This window comes from Clavelina lepadiformis, chromosome 8 (assembly GCF_947623445.1).
Source record: "Clavelina lepadiformis chromosome 8, kaClaLepa1.1, whole genome shotgun sequence".
Classification (NCBI taxonomy): Eukaryota; Metazoa; Chordata; class Ascidiacea; order Aplousobranchia; family Clavelinidae; genus Clavelina; species Clavelina lepadiformis.
In genome coordinates, this window is record NC_135247.1 from 5686118 (window position 1) to 5709566 (window position 23449).

The window sequence follows — 23449 nt, forward strand, 5'->3', positions numbered from 1 at the left end:
GAGATAACATTCCTTATCGGCAGAGCTGTACATCTTCGGTGACGTCATTGGAAAAGGCACTCGAGCGGTGGTCAAGTCACTGACATGCGCCCAGTCAGACAGGCGCTTTGCTGGGAAATTCATCCGCTGTGGGAAGCATGAAAAAAAAGTTGTGGATGATGAAATCGCAATCTTGAAACGGTTCGTTTTTCAACAGATACCTTTGTTCTGATAAGAATAAGGATGTTTTGCACCTTTTGCGTCATGACCCCGTTTGACTCGGGAAGCGGTTTCGTGTTGAATTTGCGCTTTATCTATGTCTCTGTACATTATCTATGTTTCTGTGCTGTATTAATTATACTGTTAACTTCTCCGTTTATTGACAGTTCTAACCACAGCAATATCGCGAAGTATCATGACGCATTTTATACGTCAAACCACGCCGTCATTATCATTGAACTATGCAAAGAAGAACTGTTTGATTTCTTTTTATGTGACCGCACCGTCAGCGAAAGTAAAGTGAGTTATACTGTATGTCAAGACGAATTGAATTTTCTTAAGGTTGTTACAATTATGTCTTAGAATTATACAATCGAACAGGTATATTGTTCCCTCTGTCTTTTGAAATTCTTCTTCTTTCTTCCGTTTGTCCACTACAACTTTTTTAAGCCTTGGTATTATTTGTTCAAACTTTGTATGGTTGTTGGGTGTCTTGAGAAGAATAAAGCCTGTTGTCGCAAGTGATGATTACGTGATTAGTATGTTGTTGGAAATTTACCAAAGTCCAAAAAGTACTTAGTACTTTCTGATACAAATCCTCTAAGTTCTTACTCAATCTTTCTCAAACTTTGTAAAATAATTTGAAATTTCAATTTAAATCTAAAAAGATGTAAACGCATTTGTATAAGTCACATGGCTTAGGACACTTTAGGAAAAGTTTCGAGCTCATTGTGGGGCTTTCGTGTTTTTTTGTCTATAAATTCTTTATTTTGAAAAATTATTTTGTTTCGTTGAGTAGCGGATCATATCATTCGCTACCGTTCATGTTAAATTTCACATTTGTTCTTTCAAAGACAAATGAATAGAAAATCATCAAACTTTTAAAGTTTTAAAATGCCATAATTTCTAAGCACTTCGGAAATGTTTATTGAAAATAAATTACTTGGTGAACAGGATGATAGAAGGTGCTTGTGCGAGTTTTGCTAAAAAAGTTCTGCGGTACACCTACACATCGATATACCTACTGTATACTGGAATTAATCCCACCACTCCAGAGAATGCAGCAGATTAGAAATAGAACTTGTCGATAATTGCAAAGGTTTCGAATAATTTTAAGAGTTTCATTTAAAGTGGGCAATGGTATATTGAAGAAATTTAAGTCGGGGATTTTATTACGGAGTTCGGATAATTCCGTCGTTGGGATTGAGTTTGTTAGTCCTATACCTTGGCTGCGTTTCTCCAGCTGGTGCCAATGGCAATCAACAATCTACATTTTTTATTGATGAACATTGGGCCACGGATTTTGAGGGTCACTGTAAGAGGCCAAGAACCATGAAAGGTTGAGAACCACTGCCCTACAGTATAGCCCGTATCTTGATTCTGACTGGAACTAAGGGAAATTCCCTAATTCGTTAAAATGCCAAAAGTTATGTAACTTTTACATTGGGGAATTTCTTCTCTCATTATTTTGACAAAGATAAATTATAAAAGCTAAAAATCTTAAAATGCAATCAAATATTGACGATAATGATGTAAAATAAAATTTATTTTAAAACATGTATAGTTTGGTAGTGCCATGAAATCATCTTTAAAAGAAAATTTTTGACAGTGTCAAAGTTAGAGTTTAGAGAATGTTAAGTTTCTTTCAAAAAACCGGAGTTTTTCAACAATATCTCTGTCTCAGCTTTTCAGTTGCTATTTTTTTCGAAGGGTAATCCGAATTTTATAAATACCTTATTGCTGACGTACGGGTACAACATTTTTTCCATGACATCTCCGCGCTTGATATACCAGATTTCGAATATGTTTAAATTGATTCACGCAATACTATAGTTTTATTTTCTATCCTATCGCAAAACTTGTGATAAACCTTCTATTTGAAGATAAGTGTTAAATTAAATGTTATAACAAATTGTTATAGATTTATTAATATCGTGAAATGTTGACAGATCGCATTCTTCATGGACCAGCTGAGTGATGCTCTTTGTTATATCCATGGACGAAAAATTGTTCATTTGGATGTAAAACCAGAAAACATTATGGTTGTGAATTCGAATCAACTGAAACTCGTCGACTTCGGAAACGCTGTCGAAATCGATTACGTCAGTTGTAATTATTCTACAAATACTTGTTCTATACTGTATGGCGTTTATATTTCACTTGTGGTAATAACGTATAATATTTTTATCTGATCATTGTATAGGATAGTGTGGTCTACTGTGACAGGGGAATTCCCGACTTTGTTGCGCCAGAGATAGTTATGCTGCGGCCGGTGACGTCATTGACCGACATGTGGTCTGTCGGAGTGGTGACGTTTATCGCTTTGACGGGTATTTCGCCGTTCGCCGGAAAAACGTGAGAATTTCGACATTTGTCAAGTAGTTTAACTGGCTTCGCAATCAGCAATATTGACACCGTTTTCTTCACTAACTTAATCCACATTAACAGACAATGAATGAGTAATTTTGTATTTTTAATGCGCTTTTTAATATTAACGGTTTCCAAGTAATGACTCAGTTTTGATTTTAAATTTTAAACAATGTAAACGACAAAAATAATCTCGCTTGTGGAGTGCTACTTAAAAACCCACTAACTTTTTTCAAATAAATGGTCATAACATATGTCCATCCAGGAGATTAAATTAATACTCTATCGTCTATCGTTAAACAAAGCAGAACTCTTATTGAATCAGATGTAGCCCAATTAAATCCAAATCAAGACCGCTTCTCATCGGATATGCTGAGGCAGTGATGAGTGATGACGCAACGCACTCGTTTAGACTGGCGCGTGACAGGCCTAGTCTGTTGTAATGTTTTCTTCCATCACCTTTGTCCTTAAGGCCTCATTTACTTTAATCCTTTTGATGTCTTCACATAGAGATCAAAGCACCCTGTTACTTTTGCGTGACGGCCGCTGGGACTTTCAACACCAAGGTTGCAACAAAGTGAGCCAGATGGGTAAAGACTTTATTACGAAGCTGATGGTGATGAATCAGGACGATCGAATGTCCGCTTCTTCCGCTCGCCGTCATCCATGGCTGAAGTCCAGAACCACCGATAACGATCAGAAACTGTCCACGGAGAGACTTAGAGTGTTTCAGTCGGCACGGACTGGGCAGGTAGTATGGCCACTTTGGTGGCCTTATCTTTAGCGAACGTGTTTTCAAAGCAATTACCTAGTCAGAAACAAATACAAACTTTGATGACTGACCTGTTTTTGTCTGCTGTTATTGTCAGAGGTCACTACTCACAGACGGTTCGAGGCTCATGACCCGTTCGATTTCTTCCTTATTGAAAGGAGAATATAACCTTACCTCATTGGGTGTCCCGCGTCACGTGATTCATTACGATAGTTTTTCGTCAAGCGACTCAGATGTTGGCAACGTTTTCGATGCTGCTAAAAACGTAAATACCCTGTATACTTTCTTACAAAAGTTAGTAAACTTTAGGTTGCACAAAACGTTTTAGGTGACTTCATTAGATTGTAGTGATGCTCCACTACTGCAGGAGCAACCTCATTCTCTTCCCACTAGTCCCGCTAATGAGAGGAGGATGGCATTTGAAAAATCAAGGAAGAATGATTCATTGGAGAGGCCCTTGCATCTAAATTCAATCAATCTCGGTACGTGCCATGCAAATGTTATACCGCGCAAAGTTTCATACTTACTGCATGTTTGCTGCTCAGAATCGTCTGGTTTTTACAATGAAGAAATATCGGGTAAACCGCCGCTGCAACCAACCAAACGTAGAAAACAAAAAAGCTTTGACAAAACAACAAGATTGAGACCAAAACTACACAACATTGGCAAAAAAGTAAAATTCAATCGTTACGTATTTCAACTTTCACCATTTTTGGGTTAAGTTTGCGGACAAATGTATCTTGTTAGGCTATAAAACGGCTGTTTAACGTCTTAAACGTTTAGGATATTTTTTATTTTAGGTAAGTTTTGAAGATGAATACAACTCTTCTCCAGCGGAAAACGAAAAATCTTACGAATGGCTCTGTGAAGCCGACAGCCGACCAACCGCGCTGACAACTTTTGACCTTTTTGCAAAAGCACACAGTTGTCGAGCGTCAGAAATGGCAATATCAAAGGCAAGCTTGTTGACGCCACTCTTGTTGACAAGGTTGGTTTTCACTTTATTTACGAGGTCTTTCGTTGTTTTCTACAGAATCTTCCCTGTTCCGCTCATGTTTGTAATATTCAAGACAACCTGAGAAAAAAAGAGGAAACCAAACGAAGAAGAAAAGTGTAAACTGTTCTTATTAACGTATAAATTTACATACAACAAGTAATTAATACTTTATTAAAGTTTATTTCATCAAGCAAATAAAGCTACTATTTTGTCCTACTAGTACTAAAGCTACTAACTTCATACTACTTCATAGACATAGGCCATTAAACAGTTCATTTTTACTCTTTTATAGTGGTCCTGGCAGTCCTCGGCAGAGATCATATGATGTTCCATTAAGTTCCTCCGAAGAGAGCGCAGACGAGAATTCCACCAGAGGTGAGGTTTCGGATGCGCACTCCTCCACCAGATGCTGCATCCACCATCGTTCTTTGAGCAGCGCAAGCCCTCAAGGTTCTCCCCATTATACCCCGAGCGCACAAGGAAGCAAGAAGCCGAGAAAAGGCATTTTGAAGAAGGGTGGCTCTCTTGACCTGGAACGCATTTCAAGTGAGTATTTCAAACGTTCGGTGGGTAATGCTGCTGATACTTAAAAGTATTCACGGATATAAATCTCCATACAATGCATTGTCTCTTTTTAGTTGAAGAAAAGTTTAAAACTACACCTGCACAACAAAAAGTGGATGAATCAACGGAAAAAAGCAGTTTGTTCCAGAAAACCCCATCCTTAGAGGTTAAGGTTTGCACGTCTCTACCTATAATAGTTTTGCTAGTTAACAAACATTTTATTAGAAACAATTTCTAAAAACTCATTTCGTTTTTTGCTCAACGCACCAAAAATATAAAATAGTCAGTGAAATGTCAGTGGTTAATCACTACATTACTAAAAATACTTGGTGGAAAAGTGATAAGCGGAAAGTATCTTACGAAAGCATATTAGTAGTACTCCAGCCTCTTCATGTATCTATAAATGTTTGCTTAATTTACCTAAGTATGTTCAGAATCGAGAGCCAGTGACCGGGTTAAACGCACTCTCGGCAACAGCCAGGAGACGAATTCAGATGCAGCGTGGTTCTTCTGCTGAGTCTTGTCTTCGACCAATCAAGACAAAAGCATGCGGCCTGAGAGGTCCACTTGCGGAAAAACGTCAGCAGCAAACGTTGGACGACGAAGCTCTTACTGCTGGCGCTTTGATGAGACGCGCTCCATCCATCAAGCAAGGTGAATGCTTGCTGCTTTGATCTGTTGCATTATCAGATAATTAAGTACACTTTATGTTTCCACCACTGCAGTCACGCCTGTTGGTCTGGAGGAATTCACGACAAACCCTTTGGATCCATGCAAGTTTAAAAAGAAAAGTGTGTCTGTGGATCGACCTTTGCAGAAACAATCTTCCGAAAATAGAAACTTACTTTTCTCAAAACAAAGTACAAGCAGCTTGAGCGACATGAGTAAGGTCAAACCGCAAGCGAAAAGGCGCTGGCTAAACTTGACTTTCATTAATTGCTTTTGTATGTATTTATCCTTACTTTCGTACCAGTTTGTTTAAATAGGTGGACACTGTAAATTCTTTCCGTAGCTTTGGCCACAAATGACGCAGCTTTTTAACCGTATACAGTACTTAGTAATTACTAGACCGTGACCTTTGTTATGTAATTGCCTTTAGGGGATATGAAATGGATTGAAGTTGAAAGTGGGCTTCGGGGTACATCGTATCATGCCAATGAACTTAAACGAGGTTCTACCTACCGATTTCGGTTGACTGCATACAACAGCGTTAGCCGAAGCTGCTGCAGCCAACCTTCGGAAGGCATTAAGCTCACATAGTAGGCCATCTGTTTACTTGGCATAGCGTCAACTCACGATTTTGGCGTAACAAGTTTAAGTTGTTTGTTTTTGGATTCAAGCTTGATGCTGTTACTGAATGTCATCTAAAATTAATTTTCATATTCGAAACGGTTTTGGGCGCATTTTATAATCTCAACAGTTTCCTCAGTTGTATTCTGTTAAACCCTGTTTTCTGCCTTTTCTAGACACATTGTTTCAGTTTTTCATCTTTTGTTATTATACTGTAGATGTAAAGTTTTATTTAAACAGTGTCTATAGCACCGGCAAAAATTGTACATCGTACCGTTTCGTCCCGCTTAAATGTTAATAATCCAACTAAATTAAATCTAAACCTAATTATATCGCCAAAACTAATTGTTAATTGAAACCTTCATGTAAAAAAATAGTAGTAGTCAGTAAGTTTACCGGAAAAAGAATTTGTGAAAAATATGTTGTGGTTAAGGTATTACCAAAAATATGTTGCAAAAGCACAATTGTGGCCTAAATTTTGACATATCGAGCGGCAATTTTGACTTCACAAGGTAATAACAATGTGCTTAACGCTGGCGTTTCGATGACACATAATTACTGTAGATTTTAGAATGTTTCGTGTGGAAAACGATAAATACTTGGGAGTGATTGAAAGAATTTAAACGGACGTAGCCCAGCAGAAATATGTCGCGTTAATTAGGACTTATGTTTAAATTGACTTACCATTGTTGTATATACAATATGGTGATGAAAATAGATGCTAAGCTATAACAACTCAGTCCAGTCTTCGCCGTTGGCGCTTGCCTAGTCCGGAAGCCTTTCGATACATACCGTAAGGACACAAATGCATACAAGTACATGTTAGCTACTGTAACCCGAGCTATTTGTATGCTGAAAGTAAACATCATCTGGTACTAATTACCTACCTGTAAAGTTGTATTTCATCCAAAACGCCTTAGCTAGCCTATACCACCAATTCATTATCATACTAGATTCAAACGACAACCATCAAGCATATTGATTTTTGATTATGACGTCATTCATAACCGCCACCACCTCCGTCATAATTTGCAGTAAACATGCCACGCATCTTCGGCAATAGCTCCATGTACTACATATCTTTAAAAAATTCTTTCTCCGGCATGCTTAGTGACAACTGTTCTTTAAATAGAAATCAACTTGTTTTTGGACATGATCCTCATTTTAGAACAACTGCTGTTGGTGTTTTTCTTTTAACTCAGCTTTTTACAATACCTTTCTCAAAACGTAATCTGTTGGTAAAAAATTCACTTTGTTTTATTTACGCAAAATTCGCCACATAGAACGCTTGCATGCTTTAAGTGGAAAAGTGGTCGGTATATGTGGTTAGTACAGAACGCTGTAGGGGAAGTGGTTAACAGCTATTGTCCATGCTTGACTGACAATGTGAGTAATAAATATTCGTACAGCAATTTATTACATCGATTGAGTCTTTGTAAATAAACTTTATGGGTTGCACAAATGTTATTTAAAAAATAGTTTTGCTGCTGCAACAAAGATAGGTTATTTTTCATTTAACTTACATACATTATACGGTAGAAAAGCATTTACATGGTATGCAAAAAAACATCTGCCAACAGAACATACCATTAAAATAATAGCAAATATACACTTACAAACTATCTTAAAGTTATAAATACTGTAATATACATAATAAGCATTAATTTAATGGTTCTCTAATTTTTAACATCTAATATAAATATAAACAGAAAATCTTCTACCTACCAATAGAGCAGTTACTTTTGGTGACCTTAAGTAAAACTTTACTGAAAAGTCTGCTTGATAAAAGTGTCAACTAGGAACGATGTCCAAGACGTTGAATTTAAACGGCGCAATAAAAAAACGATTACACGCTGCAATTACCGTAACAAAGGTAAGCATATACGGCCGTAATTCCTCGATTTATTTCGTTACCGCTGGTTGACAATCCCCGAGCGTGAAAAACTCGATTCTTCTTACAAATAAATACATGAAAATTTAACAGTGGCCTTCATCTATGTAACTACGTTTTTATCACCAATCAGTGACGTCAGCTTTGTTGGGATAAAAAAGATTTCCTTGGTCATCGAGCCGGGGACTGTTTTCTGAGTAAAACTGTTGATACCAACGTCTGTGTTTCGCCAAAGCAGATTCCTCTTTCATTAAGACTGGCTTCTTGAGGTAGGTTTTGTTATTCCACATTAAGATGTCCCGTTCGATCTGTTTACGCAGAAAAACATCATTAAATAGGGATTTTCTCCTTATCCAGAAATACCACTGCTGACCGTCAACCACCACAACCACTTTTTCTCATGTATAATGCTGTCATGAGCAGGATAACACAACAGCTTTGACAACAGTATTAACTCTCGTGGCAATAAAACACCCATGTCGCCATTTGAACCATAACCAACCTGGGTCGTTTCCAGAAGGTAAAAGGCTTTCGCGATACAAGTCGGTATCCAGGGAGATATGTAAAATGAATGAGTTAGGCTTTGCTGCAAAGGCTCGATCGGCGTGACGTTTTGTAACATTAGTCCGGTGAAAATTGGCGTTTCAACGTAGATATGTACCGCTCCGGCCCCGATCTAAGTTAATAGTCTAAAACTAATTTTGATTGCTAATATCGTTGAATTTAAAATATTTAAAAAATTATTTCAATGTAACGCGCTGCAGCCGTAATGTCGTTTGAGGAGGAACTAAAGTGCCGTACCTGCGTGATTCTAAACTTTAAACGAACCAAGGGGATTTCGTAATTGAAAATGTGAAGTTGAACGTCATCTTGTATTTTCATGGTCGCCAAATGGCACTCTGATGGATTGGTCAAAGGTCTCCAAGCTGCCTAAAATTAAAATGGCGGTTAGCCTTAATAATCTCCCAGTTATATAGGCGACATATTCGAGCGGCTACCGCAAATTTATATCGTAAGTAAGTACTTAGAAGTTGTTAACACGGTTATTGTTCTGCTGGAGTTACTTAAAAATGGCAGTAAAGTTACTTGAAAGGCCAGAATTAACAAAACTGTTGGAATTATTCACAAATATTAATTTTACTCTCCTTTTTTATATCATACGGGATTATTCCAAATTTTCGGTGTGTAGGTAAATTTGCGCGCTCTCACTTGAAGAGTAAATATTCCATTACAATTACTATGCATGTTGCCTGATATAGGCTATAATGTTTTAGGCTACTAATAATACAATTTTTAAGGTACAGAAAGAACAATGGGCAATTTTTGTTTGCGTGATTTTAGGCAAAGGTAAATTTTCAATATCTTTTATGACCAATGCTCTAAATCTTATGACAAATTTTGTGCACTTTTTCGGAATGCTAACTTGAGCGGATGTGTACGTAGCGGAGGGCTACCCATACTTCCTTGTTTAAAGTTTCGATTGCTTCAAGCGTAAACAAATGGAAAATACTTCCAAATCTTTTCATTGCATGAAATGCCCAAGTTGGTTTCCGAATCACGGCGAAACAAACTCGCCTGCACTCCCATGCATACCGTACCTGAATTCCATGTCTTATTAAGTAGTTGAGAAAGGAGTCGTTGGTCTGTTCTACATCGCTACCAATCACTGGTTTGTGAAGGTGTGACAGATGGGCAGAATCCGCGCCGTTCTCCGGTATGTCCTAAGAAGCATAACAACCGGTTAAAGATCTCGAGCGGTTACTGACCTTGAGACCAGCTAGTAGCAGATGAAACGTAAACTCAAGTTATATGTAAATCATACCCTGCAGCAATATACGGTTATAGGCTAATAAGCATATATTAGGCATTATCGTCTTCAATTAATTAATTATACATACTTGTATGTGAGCGTGCACAATATGCTCCGTCCTTCCGACATATTTGAAGTCTTTTAGTAACTCTGCCTCTGGAACTCTCCACTGTGGCTCCGCCTTGTCGCAATGGTGCCAAATGTAAATAAATCCGTTCACCTCGCAACATGGCCACGTAGAAATGGAAACAAAACTTGGAACTAGAGAAATAGACAGAAATGTGTATGGTCGTTTAGTGGGAAATTTGAAGTCCTATAAAATTAAACGTAAAATTACCTTTTAACTTTAAAGTTTCTTTAAAACATTACGTTAGACAGGAATTACAAATAGAATATTTTTCCATAAACTGAGTTTAGACTGATTAAAATCACCGTTATTATTTTGGTTAAACGTTCTTGTTGTCCACAATCTAACATGACATAAAACGTAACATGAATATACCAATCCAGCATTCACCTTTTTGTGAATAAGGGACGTCCACAAGTTTCCCGGTTTCTCCGCTAAATTTCCACCCGTGAAATGGACATTCCAAACAATCAGAATTTACAACTTTTCCACCGACCGCCAAGTTGGCTCCCAAATGGGGACAGTAGGCGTCAACAATTCGCACAGTTCCTCTTTTATTACGGAACACCGCCAACTGCGTCTCTACAAAGGAAACGACTTGTTTACTACGATTTTCACGCCATGTGAATTTCGAGTAGTTGGTCACAACTTGAAATTTACATAGAACACATTGAAGGTGATTAATTGCAAGGCTATGCCTTGAAGCTATATGGTCATGGGACGGTATTAGAAGTCAATCTCAACAATCAACAGCTTAGAGGACACGGTTGAATGCAAGAAAGCGTTGTGGACAGGATTTTTTAGGCTAAACATAGATCTTTCCAAAAATCGAATAACTTTAACGTTAGTCATGACTTCCTGGGAAGAAATCAAAAAAGGAACGCGCCAAATTGGTTTTAGCAAAATATTTAATCATTGTTAGAAAATAAAGTGCATTTTTTGGTGGAAGGGTAATGTCTGCTAAAACATATTTTCACACGACAATTGCTTAAAACTGGAAATTTAAAGAGTTGTGATGGAGAGAGTTACACGATGTTTTCATAAACAGCAAAACTACACGAGAATCCGAAATTAACACAAGCCATTTAAAAAGTTTGCTACGTTTTCGCATTTCTTTCCTTAACTAAATTTTTTCTTGGTCGTATTCCACCATCCATTGATGGTCTCTTTCCAATGTGTTTAGGTTGTTCCCATGTTGATCATATTCATTTGATGATATTAATACAAGCGGTTTTCGGGAAAGTGTTGTTTGATGGTTTCACGTATATTACAAAACGACACCAGAACAGAATTTAGCCCATTATGCAAAAGTTGCCGGCGGCATAGCAGGTGATTTAGCCTGACATTACAGAGCTAGTTAAATTTATGGATCGGTTATACAATTTTATTTTCGGGGAAGTTTAGAGCTATGCTACCCAAAGAATTATATATATTATATAAGAACAACTGTGATGTATTATCGTGACGAATGTCAAGACGAGCAGTACACATTGAAGACTAGAACTATTTTCTTTGTCATGTCGCGGAAAGAGTAATATCGTATACTTATAGAGACAGGTTGTCTTGAAGAGTGTTTGAGTTTAAGATAAGCAACATTTAAAAACGTCATAAGAACACGTTTGCTTTAACATTGACGTAAAACCTCTTATCATTTGCTGCACCTGTATAATTCGGACCTTATTATACGCTCATGAATACATTCCGAAAAGATTTACTAATACTTTTTATTCTTTGCTTTTCTTTGCAAACCTTGTCCAACTATTGCCGAACGCATTGCTTGGCAAAGCAAACAGGTTGCCGCATAAACTAAGCGGTCATTATTTTGCTAAAATGTCTTATAATTTGTAATGAACCGTACATGCAAGAGCAAGCACATACAGTATAAAGGAAATAACGAAAGCGCATGTTCGGACTAATCTAATATAGTGCCATTTATACGTTCAGCTGACATTTGTTTTTGGACTGAAATTGATCTGAAGAGTTTAAGCCACAACCGCAAGCAAACTTAGTCGTTAAACTTTTTGTCGTTCTCATTGCTGCAATAAATACTAGTTTTTGTTATGGTCTATGACGTTTTCTTGAATCTCGTCTTAAAAATTGCAAACACAAAGGCAAACTTTAGAATTACGAGATCTTCACTTACCGAAAACGTAAACGCTCTTCACTCTTCCCTTTTCCAGGGATCGTGAATCGAGAACCCTGAACCATCCATTGGGAAAAACAGGAGGAGAATTTCCGATTTTTCTAAAGCAAATGTATTCATTTGTAAGGTATCGAACAGATGAAAAGATGAATTTGCGAGTTTTGAATTTAGTTTAAAAGGTAAGAGTAATATGCAGTAATATTCATCTGTAGACGATACTGATTTTACCTAGCCTTGAAAAATTAATTAGTAGGATCGTGAAACGACCAACGTAGCCTTTTTGAACAATTGGATTATGGCAAAAACTTTTACCGCGGAAAGTAGTAAAGACCTGATAAAGCGTGTCGCGCGTTTAACGCAGAAGTCTGACGCCAACAACATACTTCAAAAAGTTTTAAAAACAAAGCTTCAGCGTATTCAGCCAAAATATCGATAATAACTATCAAAATTTAACCCGTATGTGGATAGACACTGGAGAAAACGTCCAAGCGTCTTCTCAAAAAGAAAGATTATGACGTCATTCACCCAAATCGAGTCGAGATAAATGCCGTACGACTTAATGATTTAATGCTGACTAATTGTTCCAACAGTTCATATTTTCTCGGTTATTTAAAAGTGATTAAGCAAAACACCGCAAAACATAATTAAAAAAGTACATGAAAAATGTTTAAAAATACATTCAATGTAGATGAAATAACAGATACTTTTCTGAAGGAGAAAATGCATTAATTTTTGCGTTAAATGAAGACTCAAGTGAGGTTTAAATTTCTCTCTTTGTAATACAAAAAACCTACTTTCGTTTTTGAGCATCTTTTACAGCTTGCGCTTTCGGGATTCTGGAATCGTGATGAACGTAACCAACTGAATTTGCACCTCTATATAGATCCAGTGGCGAAAATAAAATCCGATAAATCTTTGTCGTAAGCCACACGGTCAAAATTGCTGCTAGTACATTGAACAGCACGCATGCCACATTTGTAGCACTTGATCTGTGAAAAGATAATAGTTAGGTCTTCGGTTAGCTGGGTAACCTCAGCCTTTTCAGTTGCATTTTCTAAACAGCTATAGTGATCGAATATATTCTAACCGAACGTGAACGTCTCGCACATTGTTTTGACGAGAATACTAAAATTTGCATAATCGCAGATCCAATCAGAAACAATTATTCGCTATGAACACATCACAATTTGCCTACAGTTATTTTTATTTTAAATAAAATAATGAGAGATATCGCTTTGCTTACTCGTCAGCAATGAAACCCAACCAAGACAACAGGTTTGGTGAGCAGAATGCAGTTCCCACAGAAGCAATCAAGTACGACGTAATCATATTCTTTCGTAAAAAAATTCCGAAAAAAAACAATCAAAAAATATTGATATTAACAGATAAATAAAAGAAATTAAGTTTTTCCTTCTGCAAAAGCCAAAAAGTAACAACCTCAAAGTGAATTTTTAGTCAGCGCACTGTTGATATTAAAAATAATCTTTCGCTCTTATAAGTTTGACATTTGTCATTCGTCTGCAAGCATGCAGTTCATGGACTCACAATTGAAATATATAGAAAGATATTCAACTAATTTCTTGAATCTATCAAAGAGTTCATGTCTTAGAAATATATATTTCGCCCTAAAAGACATCGTCAATTTCTGTAATAGACAAGCAAACAGTATAATTCATTCACGAATCTACATCCTTACACATCTATATATTTCTTTGTATTAGCGCATGTTTGACTGATTTCGTCGGTGTAGTACAGCTGCCTTTTATATCGGTCCTACTGCCTTGGGGCGGGTTAAACCTAAGGCATTTGCTTTTGCTCTGTTGCGTAATTTCTATTATTTTCTATTCGCGCCCTGTCTACCTGCATGATCTATAACTTTAATGCAAGAGAACGTTGCGCCATATTAAACTAAGCGCCATATTTGAAAAACATAACTAAGCCCAACACCTGTACGCTTCTTTGCCTTATAACGATTTGTCCGAACGCCTCGGTAGTAAGACGCGTTTGGAGTCTACAGGCTCCACTTTGTCGCTCTTATAAACCCAGCCTGGGCGGTGGGCATTGTGGACAGCCTTCTCCCATTCAACTTTTTTCTATCAGTATAATACAATGACGTACGTTATCTTGGAAATTGTTGAGCAAACGACTTTTTGCAAGGAATCGATTCTGACTCGCAATGTAAGTCTGGTTAAAAACTAAAGTGCTGCATTTTGAATTCAACTACTCTCATGCACTCAATCTGGTCACCACTGAGGTGTTGAGTATTACCGAAAGGTTAAGAGAATTGCAGAAAATTGTAAAATTTTAGTCAAACTTCCGATATCGTTTCGTCAACTTTGAGGTTTCTAAAAAAAACGAGTGACGTCACTTATAGGGACGTAAATTTTCAATGATTTAGCATATAAAGAATAAGACAAAACTAGCCTTTGCGCGTAATTAGGAAATTTTACGCTGTCTGTTATATCGCTTATCGAGGCCGTGATCGAAAACTAAAGACGTGTGGTACCTGCTTTTCGGCCCGTGGCGCGATAAGCGTCTCGTTGCATATTGACGTAATGCTTTCATAACGTTAGACGATTTCGCTGAAATAGGCCAAGCTCTCACGCCGCATCTGTATTTAATAAGCTATTCTCATTACAACCAGAAGAAAAACAAATTATTACCTATATAGTCCTTTTTTCTGACCTTTTTATATAGCTTTTGTTATAAGTAAGAGTGTTTATAGAACTAATTGACTATAACCGCGACGTCCCTATTTTCACTGTAGAACGTTTGGTCTAGAAACTTTCTCGCCTTTCTTACTCATTCGTTTATTCCTTTTGGAAGGTGCGACTAAGCGGGGAATTTTGCTGGTGAGTCCTCACTTATGTAGGCTAAATGTCGAATCAAGAAACTGCTTTTAACTTTGGTTTGACATTTGGGAAACAAGACTTTTACTTCACGATGACCCACATTGTTTATCTCCTTCTGGTCAGCAAACAAGTGTTAATTAGCGGCATGACGCTTTCTTAAAACTATGCTTAAATCTATTACATTACAACGTAAATTTACCTTATAAAATTAACCTCGTGTGAGACAATACGACAACCTCTTCTTCATACAAAACAGCGCGTGATAAGAATATCACAATGAATAGTATCGTAATATTAATAAAATATAATAGAAGTGCATTATATTTCTGTCCTCTAGTCTGTCTATTCAACTTGGTACATTAATAGAGCCAGCACCAGCACCACCCTCTGGGTGGCGTATCGTCTTCGTTAACCTAATATTCTCCCTGTCTCTTCATTGCCCTTGTCATATTATATCTGGATTGTATATATAAATTATAGTAAATCTAGTTAACCCATTTGGTTACATGTCCAGCTAAACTCAAGCTTAACTCTATCCCATCAACGCAAACTTACTTTTTATCCGTTTCCTTTCTCGTAAAACTCCTAATTTTTAACAATATGGTTCATAACGTATATTTGTACACTGGAATTTGTCCAAGCTGCTACCTTAAGAGGAATAGAAAAAGTAGCGAGTTGTTACGCGAACTGGCGAGTGGCGACTCAGGCAAACAACACATTAATATGCATAAGCCTACTCAAACCTGAAAACTCCCATTTTTTAGGAAAGCTGAACATTCGAATAAGAATAAAATATAGTGAGAACCTTAGAAAACATGATTGCAAACTTTTCGTTTTTAACTTGAAACATTATCACTGCTGTAAACGATAGCACAAGCATCGTATGTACTGTAAGCTCTGGTGGTAACGGGAAAACCACTAGAACCTTATAATTGCAACGTAACTGGCTGTGGGCAAGCGCGCAACGTCTGAGATGTCAAAAACGCAAAAAAGAAGCAGATTTTGTTGCTGACTGTACAGTGTACAATAACGTAGTATCCACTAATTGAAATTTTTAAATGCAATGTTGTCCAAAACTAAAGTGATTTTTCATTTGCTCTTTTGCGTCGCGTTTATAAAACCAGTGTATATGAAGTATAGTGACGGACCGATGAGAACCCAAATCCGAATAGATTCGCCGAATATTGCCGGTGTGGAAGATTATGACGAATACGTTGCAATGTTACTTGGAAATAGTGCTTAGGCGTTTTCGTTAAGAAATATTAATCCGGTTTCCTATAAGTAATCTAAAGTAGGGTCAACATTCCTTACAATGAAGGTCATTTATCAAACGATTTTGCTTTCTTAATCGTTATTCAAACATTTGTTTGACACAAAGCAATTTGTTTAGCGATTTCGTCAAGTTACAAGCAAGAATTTGCAAATTTTGGGTAAAAATTTATTGTCAACGTCGACAGACAATCCCACATTATATTCGGTTTGTGCAAACCCAATGAATCATCAGCAGCTATAACCAGGTTTGCCATCGATTTGGACTGAAAAATTAGGACAACCAGGAACAAGATAAGATCAAAAAGGAGTAGAAGTTGCTGAACGGAAAGTATTCATGCAACACGTCAATTCAATGTAAAAGGTCACGGGAAAAACGATGTGTCTAAAAAAAGAGAAACTATTCACAACAGGTCTTGTTTAAGTGTACTTTTGTTTATAGGGTAATCCTATCTTTGCTTCTGAATGACGCACTGAGGTATATAGAAATGCCCAATATGGAAAGCTGTATCCTAAATATAAGACAAAACTAAGGACGCAAGTGAAAATAAGGACATTTCTGTAAAATAAGGACTAAAATTACCCTCAGCTGGCATTAGACCCAACCCACGCAATGTCAAAACTCAACCCAACCCACGGAATTTTAAAACTTGACCCACAGAACGTCAAAATCCCATCCACGAATGTCATATTGCTTGACGTCGCCTTACTGGGAATGCCCTTCTTTTTTCTGACGATTTTACTCACCCCTCGAGGTGGTGCCATCGAATAGATAAGAGTCCCATGATATTTTTGAAACGTTTAAAAGGGCATAGGCTGTTAATTATTTGGTAAGTACAGTACAGTGTATTCTGTACAGTATATCAGTCTGCATCTTTCAAGGTTTTGAAAAGTAACATTAATAAATTCTCAGTCGCGACGTGCCACTGTACTTTCTGCAGCATTCATTCATTCATTCATTTTGGAAGAGTTGGTCGTAACTCGTTTCTTTGGCCAGCCTCTGGGATTCTATTAGCTGGGTGCTGACATTTCGTGGGTTGGGTTCAAATTTTGATGTGTTGTGTTTGGAAATTCAGTGGATGGGATTTTGCAATTTCAACAGAATGTGCTCCAGCCTTCAGTGGATTGGATTCTGACATTTTCATGGCTTGGGTTCTGGCATTCAGTGGCTTGGGTTTTGACATTCCGTAGGTTGGGTTCTGCAGTTTTTGGTGGTTGAGGTCTGGCTTCCAGTTGGTTGAGTTCAAGCTCATGCCCATCTTAGAACTCCGACTCCTTTTATACATTTCCGGTATACAGTCATGAACAATGTTTGTTACTATCAACGAGGTGTGGGTTCGCTACTCGCAATGGCTGCCATGCAACTTCAGAACCTGGTAGGTCGTTTTCCATCAGCAAATGGGGATTGTGCGTTTTCTAATCTCTTTTGCATGGTAAAATAAGGGCTGTTACTTTTTCGCTTTACAAAAAGCAGAAGACGCAGACGCAATAGTTGAAAGTTTTACACAATATATCTAAATCTCAGACTAATACCAAGAATCTGTATTTTAACGTAACACATGTAGTATACTAGGCTTACTAACCAGCAAAATCTATGATGTCGCCTTTCAAAAACAACATTTAGCGGGACGCTAAAAATTCAAGTAGACTACATGGGTGACATGCAAAACCGAACATAAATATACCAATTGGATATCACCAAAATGACGTTAACCAAAAGCAAAACGTATAAAACTGGAAGGTTGAAATATATAGTGTGATAATTAATGGAAACTTACTAGGATGCGTTTGATGAATAATAATTTGGAAACCTGGTGATAGGCCTACGAGAAAAGACGTCAGACATTTTACCTTTAGGTGAAAATTTTAAACAATGCCACTGAAAACATTTTTGATTTGTGACTCATTCATGCACCAAAACATAAACTGAGTGACTCACATGAAATTAATACTCAGAATAAAGGTGTACCATATACATTTATATAGGTTACATGTGCAAAAGCTTTCATTTTATTCTAACATAAATTTACATGAGAGTTGTATATAGACCTATAATAACGACATTCTGTTATACAGGCATTAATCAAATACAAAAGAAATGTGTGAAAAATATATTGAATTTTACAAAATAAGAAGGATTTACTGGTTATTATGAATGCTCAACTGATGATTTAGCAGAGTTACAGCATTTTTGAATGATGATGATCACCATGATATTTTTTTATGGCTAACTTCCTGTCTGGCTCAAGCCATATTGTGGTCAGTATACGGCATGGCACGGGCGTTATGCAATGGTGATAAGAAAATATTATATACAGGCTGACGCTATAAACATTTTGGTTCAAAACTTATCCAAAGCGAGGTGGGAGCAGTTCACGTCTAAAATGTTCAAACAACAACGATCAATATTGCCCAGCCCTCACCATGCTCTGATTAACAAACATTGTATGGATCAAAGTTATTTTTCCTTTGTTTGAGCTTAAAAGATTTTTATACTATTTTAGGCTTTTTAAATGCCAATTTTTTCCAAGATTATATGCCCAGCCAATTGCCCAAGGACCTACAATTGGCCTATAAATAGTTTTTGGAAAACAGGACAACTTCACCAAATTTAGGAACTTATATAGGCTATTGTTGCTAATTAAAGTTATCGAAAGTACAATATAATTGGTAGTCTTGCAAAATTGTCAAATGACTCGTCTACCACAACAAGAATGTTTATAGACCACTGCCATACTGTATATACTGCTAAGATTTGTTGTTCGATGTTTATGATATTGCTTCTATTACATTTCTTTGTAAAACAGTCCCATTTGCGCATACATCAGTAGACATAGTAAACTGCGACATTTAGCTATTTTATGCGAGATCCATTATATACGAAAATACATCTTTTATAAGCACATCGTGGCGGCTTAATATAAATCCCTTTATACTGAGCATATTATACTGTAAAATAAATTCAGCGATAGATTCTGGTCGTGAATAAGTTTTTTAAATTTTTTGTTTTGTTTTGCCTTGGAAAATAATTAATTCAAATTGATAAGCTTCCCAGATATATTTAGGTAAATAAGTCGACTCTCACCTGTTAGTCCGTTATTTGTAGATAGCCTAATTGTTATCATCAAATGGTGTTGTGCTGGGTCCAGGAAACTAAAACGCATTGTATTTGCTTAGCCTAATATAGGTCTACCTGCGGACATATTGGCCAAGCTTCTTTCAGTTATATCAATGCAGTAATAAATATGTAATAGCCTATGGACCATTCTATATATCAAAATGTAGCTAGTGTAGGTAACGTTTCGTTGTAGGTTAAATCTTGTATTTATGTTTAATGCATTGGCTTGTTATAAACGGTGTGTATTTTATTGTTTCCCCATACGCACGAAAACTGCCATTCCTGTTGCGAAGAATTGAAATCGTTGTGAGTGGTGTTATCGTTTGGATCAAACTATTCTACGGAAAGCGACACTGTTCGCAGTTATTTTAGCGAGTTAGTGAACTTAGTTTATTTTAGTGTTTAGCTATTTCCTCCGTAGCGTAGCAAGTATGGCCCTGCTCTGTGTTCTTCGTAATTCGATTTAGGCTAATAACATGGATATCAGAATATGTTCATTATTCAAAGTTAGATATTTTAATTGATATAGGCTACAAGTTATAAATTAATACCTTTAACAAGAAAATTTATGTAGACTGTTGTTTTGTCACGTGCACTGTTTTAGTTTTTTTTTCATTGTTAAGAGTTTTTTCTTTTTTTTTTAGTTTTCAGTGTATAATGCGTTTAGACTATGTCTTCATTGAACTTAAAATTGCAAATAATACATTAACCTGGCCGGAAAAACGTTCCGTAGGCTTGAAACTATCGCTTTTTTGCATCGTTTCATAATGTATTTAGTTTTATATAATGTATTACAACTTTGTTGCTTAATAATTCATCTTTATCACATTGAACTAGAATTTTTTTCCCGTGAACATGAACTTGAATGCATATCGTAGCCTATGCGTAAACGAAGTAATTCAATCTAAGTTATAGCAAACGACTTGGTGGAGTAAGCCTTGGGTGTGGTTTTTGCAACCTAACCGTAACGGGCTTTAATTCGACAGGCAGTGTGTCACGTATCTTTTGGTCCGAATCATCTGTGTTTACTGCGTTCACATATTTACAACCAATAATTTAATCAATTAATTCTTCTGTAACGTCTGGTGCTGATAATACCTGACTTATATACTGTTAGGCTATAAAAGCACAAAGCATTTGAGCATCGCCTATAAAAGGATTTTTGCCTTTCGTTTTAGTTTATTATAATTTCTAAACAAAATCGCTAAAATATGTAGACCCTCTTACATATTATTGCGGCATAAACATATGTCCGCAGTGCATCAAATTAAAATGATAAACAACGCTCTTAAATAGCCTAACAGTGGTTCCCAACCTTTTTTGTTACATTCCCCCCTTTAACCATTTTTAAACTTTTCATTCCACCCTATAACACAAAACAGATAGAATATTACACGTGCTTCATTACACGTGCACATGATACAAGATTACGAAATCAGCTGTCAACATATTTATGAGATAACAATGTAGGACAATAAGTAGGCATACCATATTTTTGTGCTTAAAAAACGGGACGCTTCAGAGCAACGAACCTTATCAGATAAATGTGGTTCATATTTTACTAGGATTATGAAACTATTTTGGATTCCTATCGTGAGGGATGACTAAAGTAGTAAGACACCAAGAAAAACTAAAATAATGCATTTTACTAGGAAACAAAACAATGTTCAAGCATTTGTAAATTTACATAATCGTTCAATCATACTTTTCTGTAGAGTGTAGACAATACTTTCTTCAAGAAGTCTTTATTCGACTATATTTTCTCATAAAAATCACAGCAGGAAAAGTCAGTGTTAATTTTGCAGGTGATAAGGGCTTTCAAATTCGAATGTTTTTTTGCAAAAGGAAATGCAAACAAGTACCGGTACGAAATAAGTTCTTTCAATAACCTAACTGCAAAAAGACCATCTTCTCCTTCTAGCCTACTATTACTGAACTAGCGAATGCGCTAACAATCAACTCACTACTGGACCAATTAGGCTTACCCGCTAGAGTGACGTAACAATTAATTTCACATTTAACACAACGAAACAAGAACACGCATCGAGCATTGCTCTTCGGCAAGTTGGCTAAACAGACCTATCACAGCATGCTAATATTCGTGTAGTGTGGAGCAATGCTGGCTGACTAAATGCCAAAACGGGACTTTTGGTTGACTAACCGGGACGCCGGGACAAAGCCTTAAAAAGCGGGACTGTCCCGGCTAAAACGGGACGTATGGTAAGCCTAACAATAAGGATGTTGCATAAACAGTTAATGGAATGTAGATATAAACAGTTAATGAAGCAATACTAAAGTATAGGTGTGATTCTATGCTCAAACATAAAGTGGAAATTTCTCCCCTGAAACCATGAAATTCCTCACTGGGGAGGAATTTCTCACCAGTTGGGAAGCACTGGCCTAACTGCATATTTCATACACCAGGGCAAGCTATTCTTTTATGGTAGTGAGAATTAGTTCTTTCAAGTTATTGGGCTAATTTTGTTAAAACCAACATATTAAAATTTTATTTTGGCCTTTATAGAAAATTTAGGCTTTCAATAAAAACCAGAACAATATAGCCTACTTTTTCTTAAAATGAATCAAAGTACACTGCCGCTACCTAGCGATTAGGATGGCGACTGCAACACGGTAACCAATGCCAAGATGAATCAGTCACAATTCGTGTATGGTTTAACATTAATTATACTTATATAGGCCTATACTAATAAAGCACTTAAAGGTTAACACCTAAACATGTATGAGTACTTCTTTTTTATAATATGTAATAAATGCATTTTTCTGATAAATGGTATAAAAATTATTTTTATAGGGAAAGAAAGCATTTTGTTACATTTTGGAATGAACTAGACGACTAGACGTCTGAAAGATATTAATCATTTCAAGCAAACCAAAGGGGTCTATTTTAAAGAAAAGAGAAGTCAGATCAATATAAGCTAGGTCATTGTCTGATCAAAATTTTAGAAGACAATTGTTCATTTTTGCAAGGGACAAAGTTTTTGCAAAGTTTCTTTTGATATACCGAAAAACCGCCTAGAATTTTATTTGCGATGTTCATTTGAAAAAGTTGTTGTTCATTCCACAATTTACCAAAAATATGTGGCAACACGATGGGGGGATTCTTTACTTGTGGATAACTACGCTTGACAGTTGATGTTTTTAGTCATTTGGCAGCAGACCTACAGTACGGGTTTACGCAAAGTGAACAGTTTGGTAAAAATGTTTTGCAAGGGTTGAAGATGATGCATCTCCCTGCACGCAAAAAACTGTCTTAGGCTATTTCATTGTAGTATTAATTGCAGTTAGGCCTAGTCTATACCGTAATATGAGGAGCTTTTCCCACAAAAGTCACATTCTAGCAATCTAAGACTAAGCCCGTAAGCATAGGCTTCAGGGCGGGTGTTGCATATCAATCCATCGTTTTATTTTTTGTCAAAAGCGCGGTGGGGACGACAGTGCTATATAGTCATATACTTAGACCATCAGCTATAAAGTTGTAGTTTAGGAATAGATGGCAAATGGAGTGTTAAACTTTCAAACCCAAGTAGCTGCACAATGCCATAATGGAAAGTATGATACTAGCACTCACGAGGCTCATCAACATGCATGCTGAACTTTGTTATCTTTTTGTCTTCACACTGATAATACACACAAAGTAATACGTAAACCAAGAATGGAGACTTCAGTACACGCCTTCACCCCCTTCCAGATTTGGGTGAATTTTATATAAGGGCGCAATTTTTATGTATGTCTAGTACCCAAGCAATGCGTACTAACTGTGTGTGCGTAATGTGTACTACTAGTGCATTCCGAGCAATTTGCATACCGAAGATCAGTTTAGCGTACATTATGAATACGCCAAAGACGTTAAATGCCAACTCAGGATTTTAATGAGATCCTATGTGCGCAATGTTAAAAGATGAGGTATGTAAATGTTTGAAATAAATAGCTGTGATGTTCGTTTTTATAAAGGTAGCTTTAGTACAGCGAGTTTTCAGATTTTAAGTATGTATATTTGAGTTTTAGTGTGATAATTAACTACAAATAAATA

General features: G+C 36.7%; 2 protein-coding genes across 15 annotated transcripts in view; one reads left to right on the plus strand and one right to left on the minus strand.

The window, feature by feature from the left end:
- The window catches only part of LOC143468232 (uncharacterized), a 27018-nt gene extending 19414 nt beyond the window's left edge, over positions 1-7604 (plus strand). For 2 of the 7 annotated variants that reach the window (XM_076965289.1, XM_076965295.1), the window contains 14 exons: positions 24-180; positions 366-498; positions 2148-2300; positions 2402-2553; positions 3076-3316; positions 3435-3602; positions 3666-4010; positions 4138-4293; positions 4371-4450; positions 4627-4880; positions 4973-5070; positions 5333-5552; positions 5624-5842; positions 5998-7604. In XM_076965289.1, the coding sequence (XP_076821404.1) occupies positions 24-180; positions 366-498; positions 2148-2300; positions 2402-2553; positions 3076-3316; positions 3435-3602; positions 3666-4010; positions 4138-4293; positions 4371-4450; positions 4627-4880; positions 4973-5070; positions 5333-5552; positions 5624-5842; positions 5998-6158 (2537 nt within the window). In that variant the 3' untranslated portion in view covers positions 6159-7604. Of the gene's footprint in view, positions 1-23; positions 181-365; positions 499-2147; positions 2301-2401; positions 2554-3075; positions 3317-3434; positions 3603-3665; positions 4011-4137; positions 4326-4370; positions 4491-4626; positions 4881-4972; positions 5071-5332; positions 5553-5623; positions 5843-5997 lie in introns of those variants that run through there. The other 5 variants (XM_076965294.1, XM_076965293.1, XM_076965290.1 and 2 more) reach the window with 5 other exon arrangements.
- Positions 2653-13813, minus strand: LOC143468233 (cholesterol 7-desaturase nvd 2-like). 8 transcript variants are annotated; one of them, XM_076965302.1, is made up of 14 exons: positions 13403-13803; positions 12954-13148; positions 12160-12260; positions 10407-10598; positions 9978-10150; positions 9678-9800; positions 8881-9009; positions 8582-8755; positions 7076-8387; positions 6873-6966; positions 5319-5573; positions 4997-5086; positions 3512-4864; positions 2653-3373 (listed from the first exon to the last, which is right to left on the minus strand). In XM_076965302.1, the coding sequence occupies exons 1-9, from the start codon at positions 13486-13488 to the stop codon at positions 8202-8204; spliced, it is 1359 nt and encodes a 452-aa protein (XP_076821417.1). In that variant the 5' UTR covers positions 13489-13803; the 3' UTR covers positions 2653-3373; positions 3512-4864; positions 4997-5086; positions 5319-5573; positions 6873-6966; positions 7076-8201. The 8 variants fall into 8 exon arrangements, with proteins under 8 accessions (XP_076821417.1, XP_076821416.1, XP_076821415.1 ...); XM_076965301.1 differs by having other exon boundaries at positions 5319-6966; XM_076965300.1 differs by having other exon boundaries at positions 6873-8387.
- Between the last annotated feature and the right edge of the window lie 9636 nt (positions 13814-23449).

Excerpts from the sequence above, each read along its gene's own strand:
- LOC143468233 (XM_076965302.1), bottom strand. The coding sequence starts at position 13,488 with ATGATTACGTCGTACTTGATTGCTTCTGTGGGAACTGCATTCTGCTCA. Across the intron at positions 12,261-12,953 it reads AAAGATGCTCAAAAACGAAA|AAAAATCGGAAATTCTCCTC; the intron begins GTAGGTTTTTTG and ends CATTTGCTTTAG. Across the intron at positions 8,388-8,581 it reads ACCTTCTGGAAACGACCCAG|ATCGAACGGGACATCTTAAT; the intron begins GTTGGTTATGGT and ends CTGCGTAAACAG.